This window comes from Rhinatrema bivittatum, chromosome 3 (genome assembly GCF_901001135.1).
Source record: "Rhinatrema bivittatum chromosome 3, aRhiBiv1.1, whole genome shotgun sequence".
Lineage (NCBI taxonomy): Eukaryota > Metazoa > Chordata > Amphibia > Gymnophiona > Rhinatrematidae > Rhinatrema > Rhinatrema bivittatum.
Genome location: NC_042617.1, coordinates 544588040 through 544614485, shown reverse-complemented (window position 1 = coordinate 544614485; position 26446 = coordinate 544588040). Strand labels below are relative to the sequence as shown.

The 26446-nt window shown below is 45.6% G+C and overlaps 1 protein-coding gene across 3 annotated transcripts in view; it reads right to left on the bottom strand.

The window, feature by feature from the left end:
- Window positions 1–26446, bottom strand: part of TBC1D32 (TBC1 domain family member 32) — a 661976-nt gene that overhangs the window by 541220 nt on the left and 94310 nt on the right. For all 3 annotated transcript variants that reach the window (XM_029596414.1, XM_029596412.1, XM_029596413.1), the window contains 4 exons: window positions 13479–13604; window positions 6749–6827; window positions 1485–1588; window positions 1226–1287 (listed from right to left, as the gene is read on the bottom strand). In XM_029596414.1, the coding sequence (XP_029452274.1) occupies window positions 1226–1287; window positions 1485–1588; window positions 6749–6827; window positions 13479–13604 (371 nt within the window). The remainder of the gene's footprint in view (window positions 1–1225; window positions 1288–1484; window positions 1589–6748; window positions 6828–13478; window positions 13605–26446) is intronic.

Genomic DNA, 26446 nt, shown 5'->3' with positions numbered 1-26446 from the left:
TGTGTATCTGCCATTGGGATGACGTCCACCGGCGGCCATTGGCCGTCAGCGGCTCGGCGCCCCCTAATGCTCAGCGCCCTAGGCGATCGCCTAGTTCGCCTAGTGCTTCCGCCGGCCCTGCGTCTCATGAATTCAGTGCTGGACTGGCAACAGGAGAAATCAAAGATTGCTACTTATCCAAAGAACAAATACAATATAACACTGCCAGCAACTGTGAATTTCTGCTACATAGGTGCTTCCTTCCTGCTCAGATAAGTTTACTACTGAAGATAAGGCAATTCATACGTGTTGTGGTCGCCAGCAGAAGACCTCCGCAGCCAGTGACCCTCGCCATCAGGAGCAGAAGGCCTGCCCCTGCCCCGACTCCAGCCGCATTAGTTCCCGGTTGCTCCTGTACTGCTGGGCCCTGTTCTTCGGCGTCTGCTGCCTCACAGGACGCCGCCAATGTGGGCCCCTCTAAGCACGCGTGCACGGCTCTCTCGGCCATTTAAAGGGTCAGCAATGGGAAAACTCCCCATGGTCCCGACCGATGACGTCAGGCTAGGGAGCTATTTAACACCTGCCTGACCATCAGTTCCTTGCCTCAGCAACAGATCCCGCTCTGCTTTAGAGTCACTGGTTGCTTCGTGATGCTGCTCTATGTTCCTAGTCCCCGCTCCTGTCCTTCCTTCTCCATGACTGCTCTTCTGGTTCGGACCTTGGTACGTTCCTGGACTTCGTCTCGTCTGCTGCCTACCCTGACTACCTGCCTGTTCTTAGATTTCTCCTGTTCGCTGGCTGCCATGACCTTTGGCCTTCTTCCAGATTTCGCTGCTAGCCACCTGCCCTGACCTCTGGTACGCCCAACTATGCCTGTTGTCATCATGGGATTCATCTTCATCTGGAGAACTGTACCTAAGTCCAACCGGCCCCAGTACCCAAGGGCTCAACCTGCGGGGAACGAGGGCTGGTATTGGTAAAGATCCAGTTGGGTCTCTGCCCTGAGCGTACCTACCTCCGACGAGGCCCTACTGGAGGCCTCCTGTAGGTAGCGCCAACCTCGTCTCGGCCAGGGGTCCACAGAGCAACAATACGATTTTACCAATCTGCTGAAACTGTCAACCAAGGTATTTTAGCGATGTGAACACTTGTCAGCTGGACACAAAGGAAGAGACCACTGAGTTACAGATCACAACCTGAGTTTCAAATTCCAATGCATGTTTGTTTTTTTTAAAGGGAAACATACTTTTCTGGATGGCGGATCCAAAAAGATGGAGCCTCTTTCTGGTACTCATTTAGCAGACGAACCTATTGATATTAAAAATAAAAAATAAATAAGCAAAATGCAAAAAGATGATCAATGTTGTAACACAGAGAGCCTGTTCTTTTCAGCTGCATATACCTATGTTATGGCCATTATATCAATCCCATGATAAACTTACATGGAACATACATACAAAACACTAGTGAAGAGAAACTTTAATATATGAAGAAAACAAATATACCTTCTTTAGCAAACGAACTATGTCTGGATTGGTTATGTCAACACCAGAAGAAAAAGAAGGAATCCGATTTTCTCCAGAAAGAAAAAACAATTCTAAGTGCTTGGCTGAAAATATAAAAAAGAAGAAAAATCAGTGCTTTCTCTTTTCCATAATATGGACTATAAGGAAATATAATATGAAAAAGCACAGTAATGATTAATAAATCAGTTTAATGAGTGACTGTAGGAGGTGCTGAAAAACACAGGGATGGTAATTTTCAAAGTGGTGTGCAGGTGCACATTGGCTCGTGTGAGTCAGTGTACACCCAGGAATGAGGCGACTTTATAACTTATATGCAAATATGAACACATGTTATAAAACAGCCTGAGCGCATGCACATGTGCACCTAATTTTAAGTGGACACATGCCTAGGCGCATAAATCCCATTTCTAGTGCGCATCCACGCCATCAGCAGTTTCACCAGTTTGTCCAGTGTTGAGCTAGGTCCCCCAAACCCCCCTGGTTTAACAGCCTGCACCGCCCCCCCCCCCCCCCCGTTACCTCAGATCCTTTAACCCTTCAAAATGGCTTTTTTTTTTTTCAACTTGCGCAGAGAATCATGTTCAAAACCTTATCTCTAATACACAAGACCCTACACAATGAAAACATGACATGGTTCAATAATGATCTTTACTTCCACAAACACTCCAGAACCCCTAGAACACAACATGCAGCCACCCTACACACCCCCGCACTTAAAACCACCACTCTTGAGTCGACTAGGAAGTGTGCGATAACCATAGCAGGGCCGAGCTGCTGGAACAAAATGACACCGGAGCTACGGCAAGAAACATGCCCAATAAAATTTAAGCAAAAACTGAAAACATGGCTTTTCCTACAGGCTTATACTTAACTTTACGCTCTCCTTTCTCTCTTACTCCTACAGCCTTGCCCACTAACTTACTTAAGTGTACATCCCCGTTCTCTCTCACCACACCTATCTTCTTATTGGCAAATACTCATATCTATTGTATTTCAACTGGACATAAGACTTCTATCCTATTTCTTTCTCTCAGGCCCAGCTTCTCTCTTTTCCAATTGTGTTTTATAAAACTCATTCTATTTATTTACAGACATAAGTTCAGCGAGAATTTGCTATGTACCATTATTTAATTTTTCCCTTCCATTGTTTCCACTGTTACCCCTCCTCTCCCCCCCACCCCCCGTTAAATAAGTTTATTGTAAAGCACTGTTGCATATTTTCTTTAACAAGTTTATTGTAAAGTTTATTGATTATTGTAAATGTTTATTGTAAAGCACTGTTGCATATGTTTGTTCTAGTTCGCATAGCTGCAATGTTTCCGTTATCTGTGAACCGATGTGAGGTTACTAAACAAATGTCGGTATATAAAAACTGCAAATAAATAATAAATAAATAAAATAAATAAATACCATTTAACCTTCCCTTCCCTCCCTTCCACCTCATCCCCACCTCTGCTAATCACCCTTCACCTAGAGAAATGGCTTCACCCATACCAACTCTGTAACCCACATCTCCCCTCCCAATCCCCTCTAAATATTAGCAATATAACCACCTTGCCCTCAGTAAAACTGGAACACGACAGAGTGGGAATTACTGAAGAGGTCCGTTGCCCCTATTGCAGGGGTTACAGGAGAGTGTAGGAATTTCTAAGAGGGTGGGGGTGGGTTGGGGGCTCTGTAGAAGGTATATAGATAAAGTCAATTTCTTGGGCCAAGGACGCCAGATTATCTAGAGGAGCATCAGTCAACCAGTTGGCAGGTTTCGCCTTCTTTGCGAAAGCTCAGGGTTAGGGAGACCCACTCGACAACTTCATGGTCAAGGAGATGCTGGCAGGTTGGGGGAGAAAGATGGGAGCAATTGAGGATAAGAGGTGTCCAATAACCCATGAAGTGTTAGTCCTTCTATGGCATGCACTGCCAGAGGTTTGCTCGTCTGGTTTTGAAACAGGATTATTTAGGGCCACCTTTTGTAGCAATTTTTGCAGCACTGCGGGTGAGTGAATTGGAGGCCACATCCAAAGGGGATACGGGGTCAAATGGAATATTAGCGAGGAATGTCCAGGTGCAGAATGTTAGCATAATAGTTCACTGATCGAAAAACAATCAGCGAGCAAAAAAAGCGGAGGTCCGCCTAACACGAGTCAATTCGCAAGTAACATGTCCCCTTAGAAAACTTAATTACCTGCAGGCGAGGCCTGCCAGGGGCATGCATTTGTTGGTCTATGCGGATGGGGCCCCTTTGACTAAATACCAGTTTACTGCTGTTCACCACAGGGCACTGGTACAAATTGGGTTGGACCCCACAGAATATGGCGCACATTCTTTCAGGATTGTGGCGGTCACAAGTGCGGCTCAGGCAGGCTTGAACTTGGAGAACATCCACAGGATCGGGGGCTGTAAATCATCAGCGGTGAACTTCTATGTTAGGCCTAGATTGTGCGGGGCTGGTGCTAACCATTAATTCCTTCCTTTGCAGGTTTGTCACAAGGTCGAAGGATGGTCTAGATTTTGGGACACTCGTTCTCCATTGGGCAGCCAGGCGGGCACAAGAGAGGTCGTATGGCACACACTTGGGTTTAACCTTGCGCAGTGTGCAACGTTTTTCATGGGAAAGCATGGAATGCAGTGGGAACAGCTGTTACCAGCGGTAGATCACAAATTAGCCATGTTCGACAGACCGGATATTGTTGTCATCTATTTAGGTGGTAACAATCTCGGGGCATACTCGTGCAAGCAGTTAATCCACATGATAAAAAGAGAGTTGGCAGTGATGAAGGATTTGACCCGCGTGGCCAGATTTGGTCAAACATCATACCTCGCATCAGGTGGAGGGATCAGATGTTATGGGGGCAGGGGAAGGAAGAAGGTGAATAGGCAGGTAGGGATTTAGGTACAGAAGTTGTGGGGACACCAGATAAGGCACAAATGGGCAGACGATTTATGTGAAGGTTTGTACCGGATGGATAAAATACTTTTGTCCGGCATAGGGAATGACCTATTTAATAATGCTATTCAGGAGGCATTGGAGCGAGTTTTGGAGGATATAGGTTGGGTCAGGCAGCAGTAGTTGGAGTGGGGGGCCTGGAACAAGTCATACACTATCCCAGGCCTATGGCTGGGTACCTGAGTCTTTAGGCTATTTACGGGTGGATGACACAGTTTAGCCGAACTGCAGGTCCTTCGGGATGGTACCGATATTTCAGATTGGTGTGCGTTGCCCAGATGTGATGACCCCCTTGCTTATATGCGAGGCGGGGGGCCAGAAGGATGAGGCAGTCTTGTTATGGCATAGCAGACCCGGTTCGATGCCCGAACTGGGGCTTGTAGTATCTGTATGTGACTTGGGTACTGTGATAGTTGTTTTTGTATTACAAGTCAATAAAGCTGCAGCCTATTTTTCCCAAAATTGCATTCTTCAGTGTTTTATTGACTCTACATGCTGGGGGGAATAGGACTGGGGGAGTGTTGCAAGGAGGAGGGGGGGAGGATAAACAATGGTACAAGTTGCCCATGAGAGAGAGGGATTACGCGCGGCATGCGCAAAAATCCCCTTTAACATGGTGGGAGCCCGAGCCCCCTCCCCTCCCCCACCGTCTTTCAGCAGCTTGGACACTGGTGTGGCGTGAAGGGGGAGGGAACTTGTTGTGACAACCGCAGGGAGGAGGAGTTTGGCCCACACAGCCTGATCTCATGCATCGCGAGATACCCAGTCCCATTGTTAAACCATCGGCACGTGGCATTTGCCATATTATGGCCAACGCCCGTGTCCCCTCCCACCACCCCTTTTTTTTTTTGTTGGGCAAGAGGTATGTGAGGTTGGACAGTTAGCGGTATATGTTAGAAAGTATTTTATTTATGTGTGATGTATGCATCTATTGCCGCAGCTGGGGGAGGCAGGGTTCCTGAGTTGTTAGGACATTTATGGGTGGATTACAGGGTTTGGTTGAACTGCAGTCCTACAGGACGGTACTGGTATTTCAGATGGGCATGGGTGGCCTGGATGTGATGGCCCCCTTGCTTAGATGCGTGGCCCAGGCGCCAGAGGGGTGAGGCTGTCTTGCTGTGGCATGGTGGAGGCCAGTTCAATGCCAGGACTGGGGCTTGTAGTATCCATATGTGACTCAGGTACCTTGATAGTTGTTTTTGTGTTACTAGTCAATAAAGCTGCGACCTGTTTTTCCCAAAATTGCATTGTTCAGTGTTTTATTGACTCAACATGGTGGGGGGGATGGGACTGGGGGAGCATTGCAAGGGGAAGGGGGAGGATAAATGATGGTGCAAGCTGCAATGTTATAACCCCCCTCCTCAGAAAAAATTCCATTTTTCACTACCCTTTTTTGCCTCCCACTCAGCCAGTTTCTAACCCTAGGATCCATACCAAGGGCACACAATTTATTTATAAGTCTTCTGTGCAGAACAGTTTCAAAGGCTTTGCTGAAATCCAAGTACAATATGTCTAGCACTTTCCCTTGTTCCAACTCTGGTCACTCAAAGAAATTGATAAGATTTGTCTGATAAGATTTACCTCTAGTAAAATCATGCTGCCTTAGATCTTGCAGTCCACTGGATTCCAAAAATTGTACTATCCTCTGTTTTAACAGCACACCACAGAGTTCAAACTAATTGGCCTGTAGTTCCCAGCCTCCTCCTTACTTCCACTTTTATGAACAGGAACCACATCCACCCTTTTCCAGTCCGCTGGACATACTCCAGACTCTAAAGAAGCAATGAAAAGGTCATCTCTAAGTTCCCTTTGCACCCTCGGATGTACTCCATCCGGCCCCATCACCTCATCTACTTTAATAGTTAGCTCCTCAGGAACACAGCGTTCTGAAAATTGATTGAGGTTTACTTCATTTCCAATCTTATTTTTGTTTTATGTGGTCCTACTCCAGGCCCTTTCATAGTGAACATCGAACGTTAATATTTGTTAAGCAATTTTGCTTTTTCTTTATCAGCCTCTACATATTCCTCCCCATTATAATTAAGCCTCACAATGCCACTTTTGCACTTCCTTGAATCACTAACATATTTCCCCCTGTTTTACTGTATTTGCTATTTTTTCTTCTATTTGAATTTCCACATTCCTACTTTCCAAGCTTCTCTTAATTTTTCCAGATATTGTCGCCTGTCTTCCTCTTTCTGTGATCTCTTGTAGTTTATGAATGCTAACCTTTCCTCCCTTACATTTTCAGCTACTACCACTGCTTCTTTAATAATAGTAATGTATAACATATACATACCTAAGCTTGTATAAACTTCTCTTGTCATGTTTATTGGCGATGAAGAGAATGTTCTTGCATAAAATCTCAAAATTTTATCCTAAAAATAAAAAAATAAAATAATAAAATAAGAATGACCAATAAACCTAGAGATTTATTACAGTGCATTTCACTGCTGTTTAGTACCATGCACAAAAAATTACACTTGTCTGGGTATTAAGTAAAAAACAATTAGGATGGTAAGCAAATTCTATAAATGCTTTCTGGAACTTCATAAAACAATATCAGTACATTCCCTTAGACTCTGCTAACATTTGCAGTCAATTCCTGTAGATGGGACAATTATCTGAGACACTTCAAATGTTTTAAGCACAGAAAAATGTGTTGACAAAAATTTGAGATTAAATAGATGAGGCTCTGATTATAGCAAGTGGCAGTTGTGAACCTTGTAAAATGAATCACATGTGAACAAGTGCCCTTACAGCACAGTGATTATTTATTTATTAATCTCTCACCACAGCTATAAAACTTTTGAAAAAAATATATACAACCTAGAAAAATTCCTGGTCAAGTTGCTCTCAACATTTGTTTTTGGTCTTCCACTTGTTTAACAATTAGCTTCAATTTTTTGTGTACTAATTTTTTGTCTATTATTGGCTAGAGTCTGTTATTTTTTTTTAACATTCTCTCTCCCCAGATACATACATATATACATGAACAGCAGAGCAATTGCCTTCTTTGTTGTGTGCTCTCTAGTCTCACCCCCTTTCCTCATATTCCCATTGTCCCCATGTCAACACCAACACCTTTCCTGAATTTGATGTTAGAGGATACAAGAGAGGGTAAGGCAGTTCAGAGGGAAGGAGCTGGAGGAGACACTCTAGATCCCAGAATTGAGGCAGAGTGGGGAAGGTCAAAGGAGTAATGGTATAAGTAGGTTAAGCAGGATGGAGGTACATAATACCAGTTTTCAGTTAGCTGCATGGAGGCCACAGGAGAATCAAGGGACAAGGAGAATCAAGGAAAAATAGATGGCTGTAAGCACACTAAAAGTAGGTACCAATGCAATTCCCACCACCCCAAACCCTACCTCAATTTATCAGGGCTGCTCCTTGCTGCCTGCCTGCCTCCAAAGATACTGTATCTCGGTCAAAGCCGTACAGTTACGATCATAATTGTAAGTGGCTGTGCTGCCTTTGTTTGGGAAACACATGCGTAGATAACGTGGGCGTGCAATAAAGATGTCCTAACTGCAGGTTGTATTGTCGCTCTAAAGATTGTTTAGACAAACACTTGGTCCAGGCTGCCAAGAAAGAGGATGACTGCTTGACTAAAATACTGTGCAATAAATGCAAATTGTACATAGAAGAGAGACACTGGTGTAAGGGCAAGCGCTGTAAGCAGTGTGGTGAACAGCTGTTGACAGGCAAGAGGCACCTGTGTTTCATGACAAAGACAGGCAAGTCAAAAACATCAGAAAAGTATATATTTTACAACTACAAATGTATGCAGGAAATGGAGATGCACAAGCCCAATTACATCGTTGCCACGTATCTTTACTAAGAACAGAACTGGGAATTTACGGGCCTGGATAGCCCCTTGCCTTTAGTATGACATTTATTGCCAAAAACTTCAGAGAGTACACTTTCATAGCTCACAATTAAGAACAAGAACATAAGAAATTGCCATGCTGGGTCAGACCAAGGGTCCATCAAGCCCAGCATCCTGTTTCCAACAGAGGCCAAACCAGGCCACAAGAAGCTGGCAAGTACCCAAACACTAAGAAGATCCCATGCTACTGATGCAATTAATAGCAGGGGCTATTACCCAAGTAAACTTGATTAATAGCAGTTAATGGACTTCTCCTCCAAGAACTTATCCAAACCTTTTTTGAACCCACCTACACTAACTGCACTAACCTCATCCTCTGGCAACAAATTCCAGAGCTTTATTGTGCGTTGAGTGAAAAAGAATTTTCTACGATTAGTCTTAAATGTGCTACTTTCTAGGGGTATGGCGGGTATTTTATAGAAAGCCAGTTGCAAAGGAAAAGGAGACGTATTTGCTAGCTCAGAGCAGTAAACTTTTACAAATCCTGGTCGAAGCCCTGGGAATTCGATTTATAGATTCTTTGAATTTTCTCCCCATGAAACTGAGCAAGCTCCCGCGAGCCATGGGTTTTGAAGGTTGCAAGGGTTATTTCCATTATTTTAACACAGAGGAAAACCAAGATTATGTGAGCGCAATGCCCGACTGTGGTGGAAGTCTGGCTGTCCCTACTCCGCCACGGGTGCAAAGGCAAAGAGCTATTCAGAGACAGAGAAAACCTAGGAATCCAGAACAGCTCTCCCACACTACAAGTCCCAGGTTTCCCAGTGTTCAGGAAGGAGGGAGGGACCAAGCCCAAAGGTCCTGGGTTCTGGGAGAACCAGGGAGGAGGGATGAAGCCAAGTTTGATTGGAAGGACGTGTTGCAGGAAGAGGGTGGGGCTTACTCTCAAATATCAGAAGGAGAACACTCTTGGGGGCGGTAAGGGGAGGCGGCTGACCTGGCTCCAGAACCCATGGAGTTTCAAGAAGCAGAGGAGTCCCAAGACAACGCTGAGCTCATGGATACGTCAGAATAGCTCCAGAGGAGGTAGGCTCTAGTGGGGGAGTTAGGATAAAGACTTCCTTTTGGGTACAGAGAATGCCAAGGGAATTACTGAGGACTGCACACTCAGTGGATTTCAGTGGCAGGAGAGGGAGGTTGAAATCCCCATCAGCATTGTACTGCTGACAGAGAGCACAGGCGTGTTAAAGAGACTGGTGATTAAACTTTTCCTACTAGAGAGAAGTTGGGGGTATTATTACAGAGAAACTGAAAAAAAAAACAAAAAACCCACTGCTGGCAATCTCACAACATGTCAGGAAGGCCTTAATAGGGATTTTATTTTGGGTTGTTTGGCATGGACTCTGCTGTTTCCCAGAGACAGAGAGAGACAACGATTACCGGGGTTACTAATTGCAGCTGTGGCAAGTGAGCAGTGCCCTACCGTTTCGTGAGGGAGTGCATATGGTGGGTCTTTCTTGATTTGGAACTTTATGTCCGATTTCCGGGAAACCGCTTGTAACGAATGAGGGGTTTCCCAAGATTTTAGAAGTAGTTGGTGAAGTAAATCATGGGAAGGAAGTGTAGTAGGTTCGCCCGGAACATCAAATATCTTTAAAAGCCCCAGAGTCTCAGATCTGGGGTCAGATTCTTTTTGAACCTGCAACTGCAGGATGTTACCCATTTTTTCCAGAAATCTGGGATATGATAGGTCCTCCGGTGGGGAATATGGTTCCTGTGGCAGCTCTGGTGTGTCTGATGGAAAACCAGTTGATGAAGACGGTGATCGAGAAGGGGAGGGAGAGTCTCCCGAAATGTCTGGGTGTGTAGGTGAGTGTAATGGGGTCACTTCTCTCGGGGTGGAAGGTGGCTCACTCAGTGGGTCCCTCTGAGGTGTAGTGGTAGGGTTGATGGTCGATCCCCGAGTTGGTTTGCCTATTGCAAAGGAAGCTTCTAGTGTTTCGTAGAAACCTGCCAATGTTTGAGATAATTGCCAAAAGGCTTGTTTTGTTGCCGGAGGCATGGTAGGCTTGCTCATGCCCTGTGGTACGGGTGTCTTGAGTGGTAGGGATGTGTCTTCTCTACCCCCCGAAGGGCTTGTAGATGACCTGGATGCCTGAGATGAAGTGAGACATATGGGCGATTGCTGTAATCTCACCCTATGGTGGGAAAATACAGATGATCTGGAGGTAGAAGGGCTGACCTGCTTATCCGTGTTCCGTGGCGGCACGGTATGACGATCAGAATCATGCCTACTTCTATGCTTACGGTCGTGCCCTATTAGAGTGGCCCGAGGATGGGTACGTCTAGACCTCTTAGACAATGCATCCGATGTCTGTTGTCTCAATTCACTCGAAGTAGACTGTGACCTGGAATGGTGTTTACGCTTATGATGTCTCCTACGCTCTTCCGTGGTTTTAAGGCCATGCATTGGTAGGTTCTGCCTGGTCTTTCCGGACAGAGAATATAAATCTGGTCTGCGTCCCGTTGGAACCGTGACCCGTGTTCTAAGTTCTCCAGTATCCACTGGCGCCCCTGTTACCCTGGGTGTAAATGGAATCAGTGCCATCCTATGCGTCAAAAGATGATATTGGCGCCGTCTTGCACGCCAATGGTGTCGGCGCCGTCTTGCGCGTCGATGATTATGGTGTCGGCGCCGTCTTGCGTGTCAATGATGATGGTGTCGGCGCTGTCTGCTGCGCCGATGGTGTCTGCGCCGTCTCCTGCGCAGATGGCATAGGCACCGACTGTGGTGGTGTCCTGCCATGTTGCGGCGGCTCCGAATGGTGTGGCGCCGTTTCCTTGTATGGCGCCACCCTCTCCGCGCCGTGTCTGGGCCTTTTCGGCGCCTTATGGCGCAGCGATTTTCTCAAGCCCTGCACTGAAGCACTGTGTTCCCCGGATCCCTCTCGGGTCGGATAGACGGGCGATTTCGATCGGGAAAGTCAGAGCCCTGCTCCCCAGGTACCTGTCTCTCCACTGTTTCTCTCGGCCTGGAAGTGTCCCATGAGGCAGCCCTCCGAACAGGGTGGGAAGATTTCTTCACCGGGCCCGGTGAAGAATGGGCCTCCGACGGGTCCGACAGGCTCAACAATTCTTTTAAACGATAGGCCCGTTGTTTTTTAGCCCTGGGGGACATACGGGCACAAAATTCGCAATCTTCTACGTCGTGGGTGACGCCGAGGCAGCGGTAACATCGGTCATGGCCATCCGTGACCGACATTACCTTGCCGCAGTGACACCTCTTGAATCCCGATTTGGACATGTTGAGGAGAAATATGGCTCCGCGTGCGATCCCGCGCACGGAAAGAACAGACTGAGGAGAATCTGTTACTTCCTGCACAGGAACACACGCGCAGCCGCAGGGGGAACAAAAAACTAACCTCTGCTTAACAAGCTCCGCCTCCCGGACCTGACTGACAGATCCCAGGACAGCATGGCTAAATTCATCCTGCTATAGACAGGAAACAAAAGGATTTTCTATTTTTAGTTTAATGACAGAAAACAGAAGTTGCTTACTGAGCATGCTCATGCCTTCCAACATGGCTGCCCTCCATGCTTTCTCCTTGTAAACAAAAGATCTAAGAATGAGCAGAGATGATGTCTTGGTCTGTGATGTCATTCCAAGATGGCTACCCTCAGCATAGTTCACAACAGCACAATTCCAGTGTGCTTTGTTTTAGTTTTACTGCACATACGCAATCATAACATTATTTCCGGTTCCTTTTCGACTCCACCACAACATCTGCAATCTTGGAAGCATGTCATTTCCTGTCTCCAAGCATTTACGGCCACCTTGAAAAACATATTTCCGGTTCCGATCTGCACTCTCCACAAGGCCAGACAGGGGGCGCAACCGGAAGTGACATCATCAAAAAGGGACAAAAAGGGGCACAGAGTGGACAGGGCTATGACAGATGTCAATGAAGAGGCAGGGCTAGGGTGCGAAAAGGGGCAGGGCTTAACCCAGAAGTAGACACTAATTGGCTAAGAGAGGGGTCAGTGGGAGGGGTTTGACCCAGAAGAGGGTGAGGCCTCCTGTTAAAACAAGGTTTTGACAAGATGTGTACCTTATAAACTACTCTCTGGGCTAGGCTGGCCTCGGGGAAGGTGCAAGGGAGAAGAAGCTGCTGGCAGCGGTTGTTTGCATGGCTGCTTGTTCTTCCTCCAGGCCTCCAAAACTTAGGACTGCGGGAGTTTAGCAATGGTTGTAATTAGGAAGGACGATCATTCAGGTCAGCCCAAAAAGGCTGATCAAGTCATGGTATTGCACCATTGCATGTATGGAGAAGGTATCCCTACTTTTCTTAGATATCCCCAAAATAACAGTTATTGGCATGCAATGAGACAAAAGTAGGACTTAATCAGCCTGCTTGGATTGACCTGGGTGAGGTGGCAATCCTGCAATGTCATTTTTCTGTGCATGTTCTACTTTTCTTATATTATATACCCCTAGATTTATCAAAATGCTATAAATATTGCAGAAATAGTGCCCACTAATTTCCCTGCTCCCCCATCGCACAGGTAATTTCCACAAGGCGCAATGAGAGAAAGAGTGCCTTTACATAGGCATCAATATGTCACTCTCTATTTACACCACTGTAAGAGGGGGTACTTTTAAACTCGGAGTGAGGTTTGGGGTGGTGGGGTAGTTTGGGGGGGTTACATACATAGTAGGCAGTACAAACAGGAAAGTACACATGATTTTCTGTCATTTCAATTGATGAAATGTACAAGAGGAGTTGATTTGAACAATGTACTCTCTACCTAGCATCAAACAAGCTAAATAGAGAGTGCAACATTTTATCTGTAGAAATGCTTTTGAAAATGATCCTCCCTTCACATACTGCAAGTTAATGTGCAATTGCTAGATTGCATTTATGCTAAATATATAAAATTTTCTAAATCCTTACTGAATTATTTCAACATTTTTTTTTAACTGTAGGCAACCTTCAGGACATATTGCTATGAAACACTTAATCCCCCTAATAAACGCCTTATTGTTACCGAATACTACTGGCACCACCTATGTAAAGTACAACCCATATTTTTTTTTACTGGTGCCCTTTTGTAAACCGTTATGATGATGAATAACTTAATGACGGTATATAAAAACTCTTAAATAAATAAATAAAATAAATAAATATAAAAGTCTCCTTACAGTAAATACTGAATCAGGATCTCCAAGAGATACTGTGAGGTTTTTACGAAGTGTAATCCAGCTTTCACAGTTTAGCACATCAGATGGGGGTGCAGAGCATAATGTATGCATTGCTTCTTGTCGTATCTAAAAAAAAAAAAAATTTCAAAATCACTTATTTATATATATATTTTTATTTATTTGTTTGGAAGCCAGTTTACTGCCTTCCAAAGTTTAGTAAAGCAGCATCCCTGACATCACTGAAATAAAGCCACATCAACTCAGTTAATATGAATGAGAATTAAATTTTGCCATCTCTTAGCTTCAGCAAAGATTAACTAGGAGTAAATTTATTAACAATGGAAACCTGCAAAACCAATCAGTCTCTGAAATTAACATGTACAGGGTAAATAATATTTCATAGTAACTGAGTATACAAAAGTGGTCTCTTTTTTTCATTGCTTAGGATACAGAGACAATTTAAGCACATATCTCCAGATGACATAAGTGATGGAAATATTAGGTTTCTTACATGCTAATTTTCTTTCCTTGAGTCTATCAGACCTATCCAGTACACCTGGGTTTAACTCTCCTGCTAGCAGATGGATAGAGAAGATTCTGATTTCCCCTTATAGAGTACTGTGAAGCCTGTGGCAGTTCAGAATAATTCTATCTAAGCAATAAAATATTAACTTATCCCTCTTTACAAACAAGGGAGAACAAACTAGACACTTCTTTTAACTAGGTCTTGTAAGTGCTAAAGGAAAAGAAATATCTGGAAGAATGAGCCTATGTGGCAGGATTCTGGACTGGTCTGGTAAGACTCAAGGAAAGAAAATTATCAGGTAAGATGCCTAAGTTTTTCTTCCTTATCGTCTCACCATTACAGTCCACACACCTGGGATTTACCCAAGCAATTATTACACTGGGAAGGAGCCAGATAATCCTGGACTCAAGACTCATGCCCTAAAAGAGGCAAATTCTTTAGTTTGTATATCCATCCAATAGTGCTTAGAGAAATTGTGCAATGACGACCATGTGGCCACCTTGCAAATGTCTGCAACAGGGACTGTGCTTCTATGCTCATGAAGTTGCCAGACCTTTCAAAGAATATACTTGTAGCCCCTCTGGGACCACCAATCCTCATGAAATGTAAGCTGTTGCAACCACTTCTTTAATCCATCTTGTAATAGCTGCTTTAGAAGCTGCATTCCCCATTACAACCTGAAAAAGGAATGAATAAATGATCAGATCTTCTAAAACAGGGGTCCCCAACCACCGGTCCGTGGACCAGGAGCGGGTTGTTGGGGTTTTTTTGCCGGTCCATGGCGCCGCCAAGCACCGGCAAATGTGTTGCGTGCTCCCGGTCTCTCCCGCTGCTCTTCCTTCCCTGGTGCCGTTGCCGCCGGGCTATCAGCTCGTTCAAGCCCAGTGGGAACGGCAGCGGTGCAAGAAGCTGTGGCACACGCGGCTGGCCTTTTCTTCTTCCCGCGCCTGCCCCCCCCCCCCTGACCCGGAACAGGAAGTGATACACAGAGCGGTGCGCGGGAAGGAGAAAGGCCGTGCCGCATGGAAAAGTAGCAGCGGCGGCAGCAGCATCAGCCCCCGAGCAATCAAAGCAGACGATAATCGGGAAAGGAGACAGCAGCATGAGCCTCCCGCAGCCGATGGGATTCTTCTCTCTTGGCCTTTGGAGGCTGGAGGAGGAGGCTGCTGCAGCTACCATTTGTGCTCGGGGGAGGGGGGGTGGGAGGAAACATAGAAACATAGAAATGACGGCAGAAGACGACCAATCGGTCCATCCAGTCTGCCCAGCAAGCTTCACACTTCTTTTTTCTCATACTTATCTGTTTCTCTTGGCTCTTAGTAACCCTATGTTCCAATTCCCTTTCACCCCCACCACTAATGCAGACAGCAGTGATGGAGCTGCTTCCAAGTGAAATATTAAGTTTGATTAGTTGGGTAAGCGGCAGCATAGCTCTCTGCCATGAAGCAGAGGGCAATGCTAGATATGTGTGAAGTATTAGTTTTTCTTCTCCCCTGTTGTTGAAGCAGGGAGCTATGCTGGATATGCATTGAAAGTGAAGTATGCCTTGAAAGTCACATTAACTATCATCAAATATTGAAAAGCCTAATAATTGGTAATACCTATAAGCCCATGAACCCATCCCTGTTTTTTCTTCTTTTTTTGTTTTTTAATTGGGAGATGGCTGCCCTCCATCCTTCCGCTCCGTGAAGGTGGACACCTACCACTGGCATCCCGCTCCGTGAATGCCTCTGTGGCTACTGCCGCTCCGTGCAGTGTTTTACTACCTGCTCTTTATATGCGTCCTCTAGACCTGCTGGATCCCATCCCTGTTTTGTTTTTTTTAATTTAATTGGGAGATGGCAGCCCTCCATCCTTCCGCTCCGTGAAGGTGGAACACCTACCACTGGCCACTGGCATCCCGCTCCGTGAATGCCTCTGTGGCTACTGCCGCTCCGTGCAGTGTTTTGTTACCTGGTCTTTATACGCGTCCTCTGGACCTGATGGATCCACAATGTTTATCCCACGCCCCTTTGAAGTGCTTCACAGTTTTGGACCTCACCACTTCCTCCGGAAGGGCATTCCAGGCATCCACCACTCTCTCCGTGAAGAAATACTTCCTGAGATTGGTTCTTAGTCTTCCTCCTTGGAGCCTCAGCTCGTGACCTCTGGTTCTGCTGATTTTTTTCTGACAGAAAAGGTTTGTCGTTGTCTTTGGATCGTTAAAGTTTTTCAAGTATCTGAAAGTTTGAATCATATCACCCCTGCTCCTCCTTTCCTCCAGGGTGTACATATTTAGATTCTTCAATCTCTCCTCGTATGTCAACCGATGAAGACCCTCCACCTTCCTGGTCGCCCTTCTCTGTACCGCTTCCATCTTATCCTTGTCTCTTTGTAGATACGGTCTCCAGAATTGAACACAGTACTCCAGGTGAGGCCTCACCAAGGACCTGTACAAGGGGATAATCACTTCCCTTTTCTTACTTGATATTCCTCTCTCTATGCATCCCAGCATTCTTCTGGCTTTTGCTATCGCCTTGTCGCATTGTTTCGCGGACTTCATATCATTAGACACTATCACCCCAAGGTCTCTCTCTTGCTCCGTGCACATCAGCCTTTCCCCCCCCCATCGAATACAGTTCATTCGGATTTCCACTCCCCATATGCATGACTTTGCACTTCTTGGCATTGAATCTCAGCTGCCATATCTTCGACCACTCTTCCAGCTTCCTTAAATCCTGTCTCATTCTCTCCACTCCTTCCGGCGTGTCCACTCTGTTGCAGATCTTAGTGTCATCCGCAAAAAGACAAACCTTACCTTCTATCCCGTCCGCAATGTCACTCACAAAGATATTGAACAGGACCGGTCCCAACACCGATCCTTGCGGTACACCACTTAAAACCGCTCTCTCTTCAGAGAAAGTTCCATTTACCATCACGCATTGTCTTCTGTCCGTCAACCAGTTTGCAATCCAGGTCACCATTTCGGCACTCACTCCTAAGCTTCTCGTTTTGTTCACCAGTCTCCTATGCGGAACCGTATCAAAAGCTTTGCTGAAATCCAAGTAGATGACATCGAGCGCTCTTCCTTGATCCAATTCCTTGGTTACCCAGTCGAAAAAGTCAATCAGATTTGTCTGACAGGATCTTCCCCTGGTGAATCCATGCTGCCTCTGGTCTATCAATTCTCCGGACTGTAGATAGTTCACTATTCTCTCTTTCAACAGTGACTCCATTACTTTTCCCACCACCGAAGTGAGGCTAACCGGTCTGTAGTTACCAGCCTCTTCTCTGTTCCCACTCTTGTGAAGCGGGACCACCACCGCTCTTCTCCAATCACTCGGCACCACTCCCGTTTCTAGGGATCTATTGAACAGGTCACACAGCGGACCCGCCAGCACATTTCTGAGCTCCCTCAGAATCCTTGTATGAATCCCATCAGGCCCCATGGCTTTGTCCACTTTCAGATTCTTTAGCTCTTCCCATACATTTTCTACTGTAAAATGATTTTCATCTATTCCGCTTCCCTCCAGCTTCTTGTGTAGAAATGGTCCTTCTCCAGGGTCTTCTTTAGTGAACACAGAGCTGAAATATTCATTTAATATTTCTGCCATTTCTTCGTCTCTCTCCACACATTGATCATTTCCACCTTTCAATTTCACTATACCACTATGGACTTTTCTCTTTTTGCTGATGTATCTGAAAAATGTTTTGTCACCATTTTTTATCTCCTTGGCAATCCTCTCTTCCGCTTGACTTTTTGCCAACTTGATTAATTTCTTCGTCTCCCTCGGTTGAATCAAATATTCCTCTTTGTGCTCCTCCCTTTGGGATCTTTTATATTTCTTGAATGCTGTTCTTTTAGCTTTAATTTTGTCAGCCACCTCCTTTGAGAACCAGATAGGTTTCATTTTTCTTTTGCTTTTCTTTACATTTCTAACATAAAGAGTAGTTGCCTTGGTGATTGCTCCTTTTAGATTGGTCCACTGCTGATCCACATCTCTCTCATTCTCCCATCCATTTAGTTCTTCCTCCAGGTACTTCCCCATTTCCTCAAAGTCCGTGTTTTTGAACTGTAAAACTCTGGTCTTTGTGCTTCTTTTCCATATTCTTTTAGTGATATTAAACCATACCGTTTGATGATCACTGGTGTTGAGGTGGGCGCCCACCTGGACATTAGAGACATTATCTCCATTAGTGAGCACTAAGTCGAGTATATTTCCTTCTCTCGTGGGTTCCAATACCATTTTGTTTGAACAAAGTTACTTGCATGGCATCCACTATCTCTCTACTATTTTTAGATTCTGCAGATGGGATTTTCCAGTCTACATCTGGCATATTAAAGTCACCAACGATCACCACTTCTCCCTTCTTACCTATCTTATGGATGTCTTCAACCAGGTCTTTGTCCAGCTCTTCCTTTTGGTTCGGGGGCCTTTAAACCACTCCAATATAAATGGATGCTCCATCATCTTTTTTTAGGTCGACCCATAGTGCTTCTTCATTGCCCCATCTTCCTTGCAGCTCAGATGCTTAGATATTATTTTTGACATAAAGAGCCACACCTCCCCCTTTTCTATCCACTCTGTCCTTCCTTAACAAGTTATAGCCTGGTATTGCTGTATCCCAATCATGAGATTATGTGAACCATGTCTCGGTGATAGCAACAATGTCCAATTCTGCCTCTGTCATTAGGGCCTGCAGATCTGGTACTTTATTCCCCAAACTATGAGCATTTGTGGTCATAGCTTTCCAGGTACTCTCTTTAAGGTTATTGCTTTTCCTGGACTCCTTATGAGACTTTAGTTGAGATTTGTTATTCACTTCACTCTTTCCTTTTGCATTTGTGCCACTGATGCCAGAGTTATCCATCTCAATTAGCTTTTTCTTTTGGTTATGGATCTTGAAATTCTGCATGTATTGGTTTTCTCTCTTTTCTGGTAACACTTCAATGTTTTTCTCTAGAACTTCAGTTATTAATATAGGGAAGGCTTTTTGTTCTTGTTGCATTTGATAATGTGTGTGTCTCCTAGTCACTGGTCCAATTCTACCAGAGCCCACTGTAATCCTGGTTTTTAATGATTTACTTAATGACCTGCTTGAGTGGGAGGTATACTTGTTGGCTGCCCATCTGTCACAAATGGGTGACCGTGGGACACATGTGTTATCCTACCTGAGCCTACTGTATTTTTTTTTCTTGACTCCTGGTTATTCTTTGGTATTGGGGAATTATTTTCTGAGTAATGCAATGTGGGTGTAATTCTTGTAATTAAAGCTAATTGAGCTTTAACCTCAGTCAGCTCCTTTTTCATAGAAGAGAGTTGTGCACAGATTGGGCAAGCTCTAAGTTTCCAGATGCTTTCCCTCAGAATAAAGGCTCCACAACAGTTGCATTGGATAGTTCTCATATTGGTAAAGGTTTGGATAGGTAATTCTTAGCTGTTAACAATTTACTAATTTATCTTGTTGCTAATGCTAATTTAGTCAGTCTATATTAGAAATCTAACTCCAGGGGTGGGTGGGTAGAGGGGTAGGAAGTGAGGGAGAGAAAGAGAGTGAAGCAGCCAGCCAGCCAGCCAGCCAGCCTGCCTATGTGTGATTGAGTGAAACTGGTCAGAGAGCTGATGTGTGTGTGTATAGGTGAGAGACAATGAAAGTGATTGCTCAGGGAGATGACTGATGTGTATGTGTGAGAGAGAAAAAGCATGGAAGTGAGAAATCTGGGTATGTGAGAAAGCATGGGCGTAAGAAGCCTGGTATTGGGGGGGGGGGGTGTTTGAAAAAAAGCATGGGAGTGAGAATCCTGTGTGTATGTGTGCATGCATGAGAGAGAGAGAGAGACTGGTTGGTAAGGTGACGGGGTGTGTGAGAGAAAGAGACTGGTGTGTGTGAATGTGAGAGAAAGAATGTGATTATGGGAATGAGAAGCCTGTGCATGTGGAGAGTGAGCATGGGAGTGAGAGAGGTAGGGTGTGTGTGGTGTGGATGTGTGTGTGTCTCAGAGACAGAGACTATGAGAGTGAGAACCCCATATATGTAAGTAGAACACGGGAGTGGGAAGCCTGTGTGTGTATGGCATGAGAGAAACTGTTCAGGAAGGTGACTGGTGTGTGTGTGTGTGTGTCAAAGACTGGGAGATGATTGGTGTGTGAGAGACAGAAACTGGTCATGGGGGCATGACTGGTATGGTGTGTGTGTGAGAGACATGGGCACTAAGGAAGAGGACCATGAGTATAGAGCTTAGCTTCTACTGCTGCTTCTGGTGTGTGCCATGGCCTGCATGGAAGGGGAGTAGAAGAGCTGCTGGAGGGGGTAAGTAAAGGTGGCTTTTTAAGTTTTATTTTTCTTGATTGACTGCCATTTTAATTATGTGATGTCTGCTTTTTTGAAATATTTTATTGGTGTTTGGAGAATGTTTAATAGTTTTTATGAGTTTTTAATTGTTGGATGTTATTCTGTTCATAGCTGTTTTGAAACATTTATTCTGCTTATTACTATAGTTTTACAATTATTTCTGTGTGGGGATGTATAGCTGCTTACTAGTTCCTAATAAGAGGTGTATTGGTTTTTAGCACCTGATTTAATATTTGTAATGTTGCCTTTTCATAGATAGGGTTGCTCCTGTTTGCATGTATTCTATAATACAGGTATAACTGTGTGCGGATTAGTTTATGTGCATTACTACAGATCCTGGGAGTATGTTAGGTCGGTTCTGTGTCTGTTACCGAGATGAGATATTTTACTAGCATGTAAGCGTTTGTATCAGTCTTATTTGTTGTGTTTTCTCAAGAGGACATGCATTGGTGGTAAATTGCTGTCTTTTCATAAGTAAGGCTATTGAGCCTGGAAGTAGAAGGAGTTTGAGTTGCTGTTACTGAGATGACACCAGAACCAGAATATCTTTTTTGTAGGGTGAGTTGATTGGGGAATGTCATAATTCTGCTTTACATCCATTATTGTGGGTCAGGGGGGTTCCCGTGGATGCAAACTGTACTTTTACATCTAGCCCCGTGACGATCATGGGTCAGTGTGTCATGCATGTGAGAACCTATGGTGAGTTGAGTCACATTCACATTATAAATGTTGTTATTAAATGATGAGTATGCACTAAAATCCAACCCCTTCCATAACCCCACCCCATATGACCAAAGCCTCGCCCCTGCCCTGCTGGGCCATGGAAAAATGGTCTTACTTGAAGCCAGTCCCTGGTGCAAAAAAGGTTGGGGACCACTGTTCTAAAAGAGCTAGTCTCTTTCAAATACCAAAGCAAAGACATCTTCGAATCCAAGGAAAGCAAATTCAAGCTCTCCCACTGAGTCACGCTTTCTAAACAATGGAAGCTCCACAAACTGATTCAAGTGGAACAGTGAGACTATGTTTGGCAAAAAGAAGGAACCATACGAATGGATATTCCCACTTCCAAAGTAAGAAGATACAGATCCTTACAAGGAAAAGTCTGTAACTCAGAAATGTGCTCAACTGAACAAATAGCCACCAGAAACACCATTAACAATTGATGTACGTCACATCATTCATTACTTATTGCTTGTTCTATTAATATTAATTTATATCACATCATTCAAGCCCAGGTAGCAATAGCAGATAGAATGAGTGTCTGTGATAGACATCCAGCCTCCACAAATGGAGAAATTACTTACCTGATAATTTCATTTTCCTTAGTAGACAGATGGACTCAGGATCAATGGGTATTGTGCTCTTCTGCTAGCAGATGAGAGACTGAGTCAGATTTCAAAGCTGACGTCATTCTAGATATACCCCTGCAGTAACCTCAGCTCTTCGGTATACTCTTCAAAAAGCCACTGTGGATGTATCATTGCTTAAATAACTTGATTAAACTTGAATAAAATTTGAACTGGTTCAACTAATTTCCAAACTGGAGACTACCAGTGCACTCAACCAATTAACGCCGACACTGGACAAACTGTGGGTGTCTTGAACTAGGGATAGGCCGCGGCTTACCCGCATTTGCAGTGTCGAAGATGTCATATGCCGAACGTACTTCATGTTGCGCAGCATCTAGACCCTTTTGAGCTAGAGCATGAAGCTGGTCCTGGAATTGCAGAGGTAAGGCTTCAGCAAATTCCTGAATCTTCGTAAACAGGGCCCTATTGTACTGGGTCATGTATAATTGATAGGAAACAATGCGAGAGATGAGCATTGACCCATGAAATACTCGTCTTCCAAATGCATCCAGAAGTTTCTGTTCCTTTCCTGGGGGAATGGAAGAGTGGGGTTTAGAGTGTCGTGCCCTCTTCTGAGCTGACTCCACTACTACTGAATTATGATCTAGTTGAGCTCTCTGGAAGCCAGGGGCTGGCTGAACTAGATAGGTGGCATCTGCCTTACGGTTAAACAGGTGCCACAGAGCCAGGGTGCTCCCACAATTTCTCTTTAAAAGGTCCAAAAGGATGTCATGAATAGGGATAGACATGATTTCCTTAGGAGCATCAAGAAACTGGAGAAGTTGTAACATCTGATGCCTAGTGTCCTCTTCAGTCTGAAGCTGGAATGGAACTGTTTCAAACATTTCTTTAACAAAGTTGATAAACGCTTCCTTTCATCAGGAGGAGAGGACTGTGAATCTTCTGAATCCTGGGACGAATCATTGGTCCAGGGATTGTATGGCTCATCACCAGCTCCCATATGTTCATCAGAAGGGAGTAACGATGTTATTCTGGAAGGGCCAGGCCTAGGCATCGATGGCTTCGGAAGTGGGACCGAAGGTATCGAGGCAGGCACCGATGGAATTGGTGACATCGATGGATGCAATGGTAGCACTCTGGAGGGCGGAATGGAGATCAGTGATTCTTCTTCTTCTTCCGATGACAAGGGTATCTGTGAGGAAGGAATCGGTGCCATCGGTTCTCTCGGATGCACCGGTGGAAGGGCACCGATTAACTTGTCTATTCTTACCCATAGCAGTGCAAGCGCCATGGGTATTGGATCGGTGGCCGGGTCAGGAACCGGCACCAGCATCAATGGAGGTTTTCCGATGGCCTCTTGGATCATCCGATCCAATTCCTCAAGGAAACCTGGGGCATGGATACCCAGTTCTGGAGTAGGAGGCAGCACTGGCGTAACCAGAGGGTCCACCGGTGAAGGCGGAATCGTGGATCCCGGCACCTGTCTAGGTGGGGAACGCCTCGGTGACCCAGAGACAGAAGAGGATGGGGCCTTTTCTGTTCGGGACTTCTTTGTCAGGGCTCAGACAACATAGATGCCGAGGCTTGCCTGTATCGGTGGCCTGAGCTTTACGGTGGCGGTGTTGATGCTTTTCTCGATGTTCGCCTCGGTCATTCTCCTGAGGAGAAACAGAGGAGGTCGACACCCACGGAGTCGTCGAAGCCGGTCGGGCAGCAGCGGTTTCCCGGTGCTGGCGCGAGGTAGACGGTACTGGTTTAGACGACGAAGCTATCGATGGCGTTGGGGTTTTTAGCCGAAAGAGAAGTCCCATCTTCTCCAGCAAAGCCTTGCGACCCTTTGGTGTCATGTGGGCACATTTGGTGCAAGTAAGGACATCATGGTCGGACCCCAAACACATCACACAGACCATGTGAGGGCCAGTGATGGACATTGTTCGAGTGCAATCAGGGCACCAATGGAAACCCGACGCCATGACCTCGACAAAATTTAGCCGCAGTGCGGTCGATGGGAATTGACCGCAAGCAGGTAAAAAAACTTACCGTTCAACCGTGGAACAAAGATATCGATAAGGGGACCCCTGTGGGGAAAAATTTCTTTGAATTTTTTGAAGAAGTTCCGTGAGGAAAGATTCCTGTCAGAAATCTCTGAAGAGCTCCTTTACCCGCGTGGCTACTGCTGCGTGGAAAAAAGAAGACTGAAGGGGGACCCCTGTTGGCTGCAGGGTTGGTGCTATGCTGGGCATGCCCAGTAGGTGCCAGTCAAAGTTCTCAAAACTTTGACAAAAGTGTTCCGTGATTGGGCTCCATCCTGATGATGTCACCCATATGCGAGGACTACCATCCTGCTTGTCCTGTGAGAATGAGCCTTAAAAAACTTGTAGAGGTAAGGGCTTTCCTGCCTCTATTTAAGCTGCCTTGATTACTTCTTCGATCCAGCGGGCTATGGTCACCTGCGATGCCGCTTCTGCTTGTTTCTTCCCACTGTGAAGAATGAATAAGCAATCCATTTTGCGCACCGGTTCCGATCTTTCCAGGTATCGCACCAGGAGTCTGCCGACATTCAGGTGGCGAAGAAGGCGTGAGTCTTCAGAGTCCTTATGTTCATCCGGAGCTGGTAGTGAGATGGTTTGGTTCAAGTGAAACTCGGAAACCACTTTCGGAAGGAAGGAGGGGACAATGCGCAGTTGTATGGTTCCAGGTGTGAATCTGAGGAACGGTTTCCGACAGGATAGAGCCTGTAATTCGGAGATGCGATGAGCTGAACATATTGCCACCAGGAATGCCATCTTAGACGGTCAGCCATCTGCCCAATTTGCGGTTTATATAAACTTTTAAATAAATAAAATAAAATAAACAAATAAATAAATAAATAAAATAAGAGGCGTAGTGACAGACCGCGTATTGGTCTGAAGGAAGCCCCAGCTAGTAAGTCCAATACTAGATTGAGATTCCATAGAGGCACCGGCCACTTTAGGAGTGGTCAGAGTTGTTTAACCCCTTCCAGGAAGTGGGTCAAGTCCAGGTGGGTTGATAGCCGGATACCGTCCACTTCTGGTCTGAAGCAGGTCAGTGCAGCTACTTGGACCTTGAGGGAGTTGAGTGACAACCCTTTCTTCATACCATCCTGTAGGAACTCCAGAATCACGGAAATCTTGGCTGACCGCGGGACAATCCCGCAGTCCTCACACCAGGCTTTGAATACTCTCCATATCCGTATGTATGACAGGGATGTGGAGAACTTGCGCGCTCGGAGCAAGGTGTCGATCACGGCCTTTGAGTACCCACGTTTCTTCAGGCAAGTCCTCTCAAGGGCCAGACTATAAGAGAGAATAGATGCCAGATCTTCACGGAGAATCGGGCCCTGCCAGAGAAGGTCCCTGTGTGGAGGCAGGCACAGAGGGTTCCCCGCAAGGAGTCTTTGCATGTCTGCGTACTACGGTCGCATTGGCCAATCCTGGGCCACTAGTAGAACTAGTCCCCTGTGCTGTTCTATCTTGCGGATAACTCTGTCCAGTAGTGGCCATGGGGGGAAGGCGTACAGTAAGTCTTCCTCTGGCCAAATCTGGATGAGAGCGTCGACTCCTTGGGATTGCGGCTCTCGGCTGCGGCTGAAGAACCTGGGGACTTGGGCACTGAGATGGGTGGCCAGTAGGTCCATGGCTGGGAGACCTCAGCGATTTACTATCAGTTGGAAGGCTGTGGTCGACAGCATCCATTCCCCCGGGTCCAGGCTCTCTCTGCTGAGGAAGTCTGCTGAGACGTCGTCTTTTCCTGCAATACGGGAGGTCGAGATCCCTTGTAGATTTTTCTCCGCCCATGCCATGAGAGGGTCTATCTCCAGAGACACCTGCTGGCTCTTGGTTCCTCCCTGGCAGTTGATGTAAGCAACCGTTGTCGCGTTGTCCGACATTACTCGAATTGCTTTGTCTCGGAGTCTGTGGCTGAATTGCAGGCACGCTAGTCTGACTGCTCAAGCTTCCAGACGGTTTATGTTCCATTCCGCCTCTTCCTTGTTCCATTGTCCCTGGGCTGTCAGTTCCTGACAGCGGGCTCCCCACCCTCGCAGGCTCGCTTACTTGGTGAGCAAGATCCAGTTCGGTGGGGATAGGCTTACTCCTCTGCTTAGGTGATCTTCCTGTAGCCACAACTGGAGCTGAGAACAAACCTCTGCTGGTATTTGGAGGCGAATTGAGTAGTCCTGGGACAGTGGGTTCCATCGTGACAATAAGGAGAGCTGCAGCGGTCGCATATGGGCCCTTGCCCAAGGGACAACTTCCAGGTTTGATGCCATGAGGCCGAGGACTTGAAGATAGTCCCATACCTTGGGGCAGGCATTGGTCATCAATCGTCATAATTGTTCCATCAGTTTCCTTCTCCTCGGGGGAGGGAGGAAGACTTTTATTTATTTATTTAGCATTTTTTATATACCGAGGTATAGCAGAGTTGCCTTCACTCCGGTTTACATTTATAACAACCTGTTACATTTAAAATTTAATTTTAACAATAAACTGTAGTAACTGGTATATAATAGTAGTATAAACAAAACAAGATATACAATAGGATAGGTACACTGAAATGTCTGTGTTCAAATCATAAAGGGGACATCTGTAGCTTGAAAGAAGGAGAGTTAGTCATAGGAGGGAGATTGAATGTCAGAAGGCTATGGGATTATTTTTTAAGATCATTGTGCGTGCTGTTTGTTCTGTTTGGTGTCAAAACGTGCCCCCAGGCATTCTAGCGATTGAGAGGGTTGCAGACTGATCTTGCCCATTTTCACGACCTGAGTTCCTGCAGTAGGC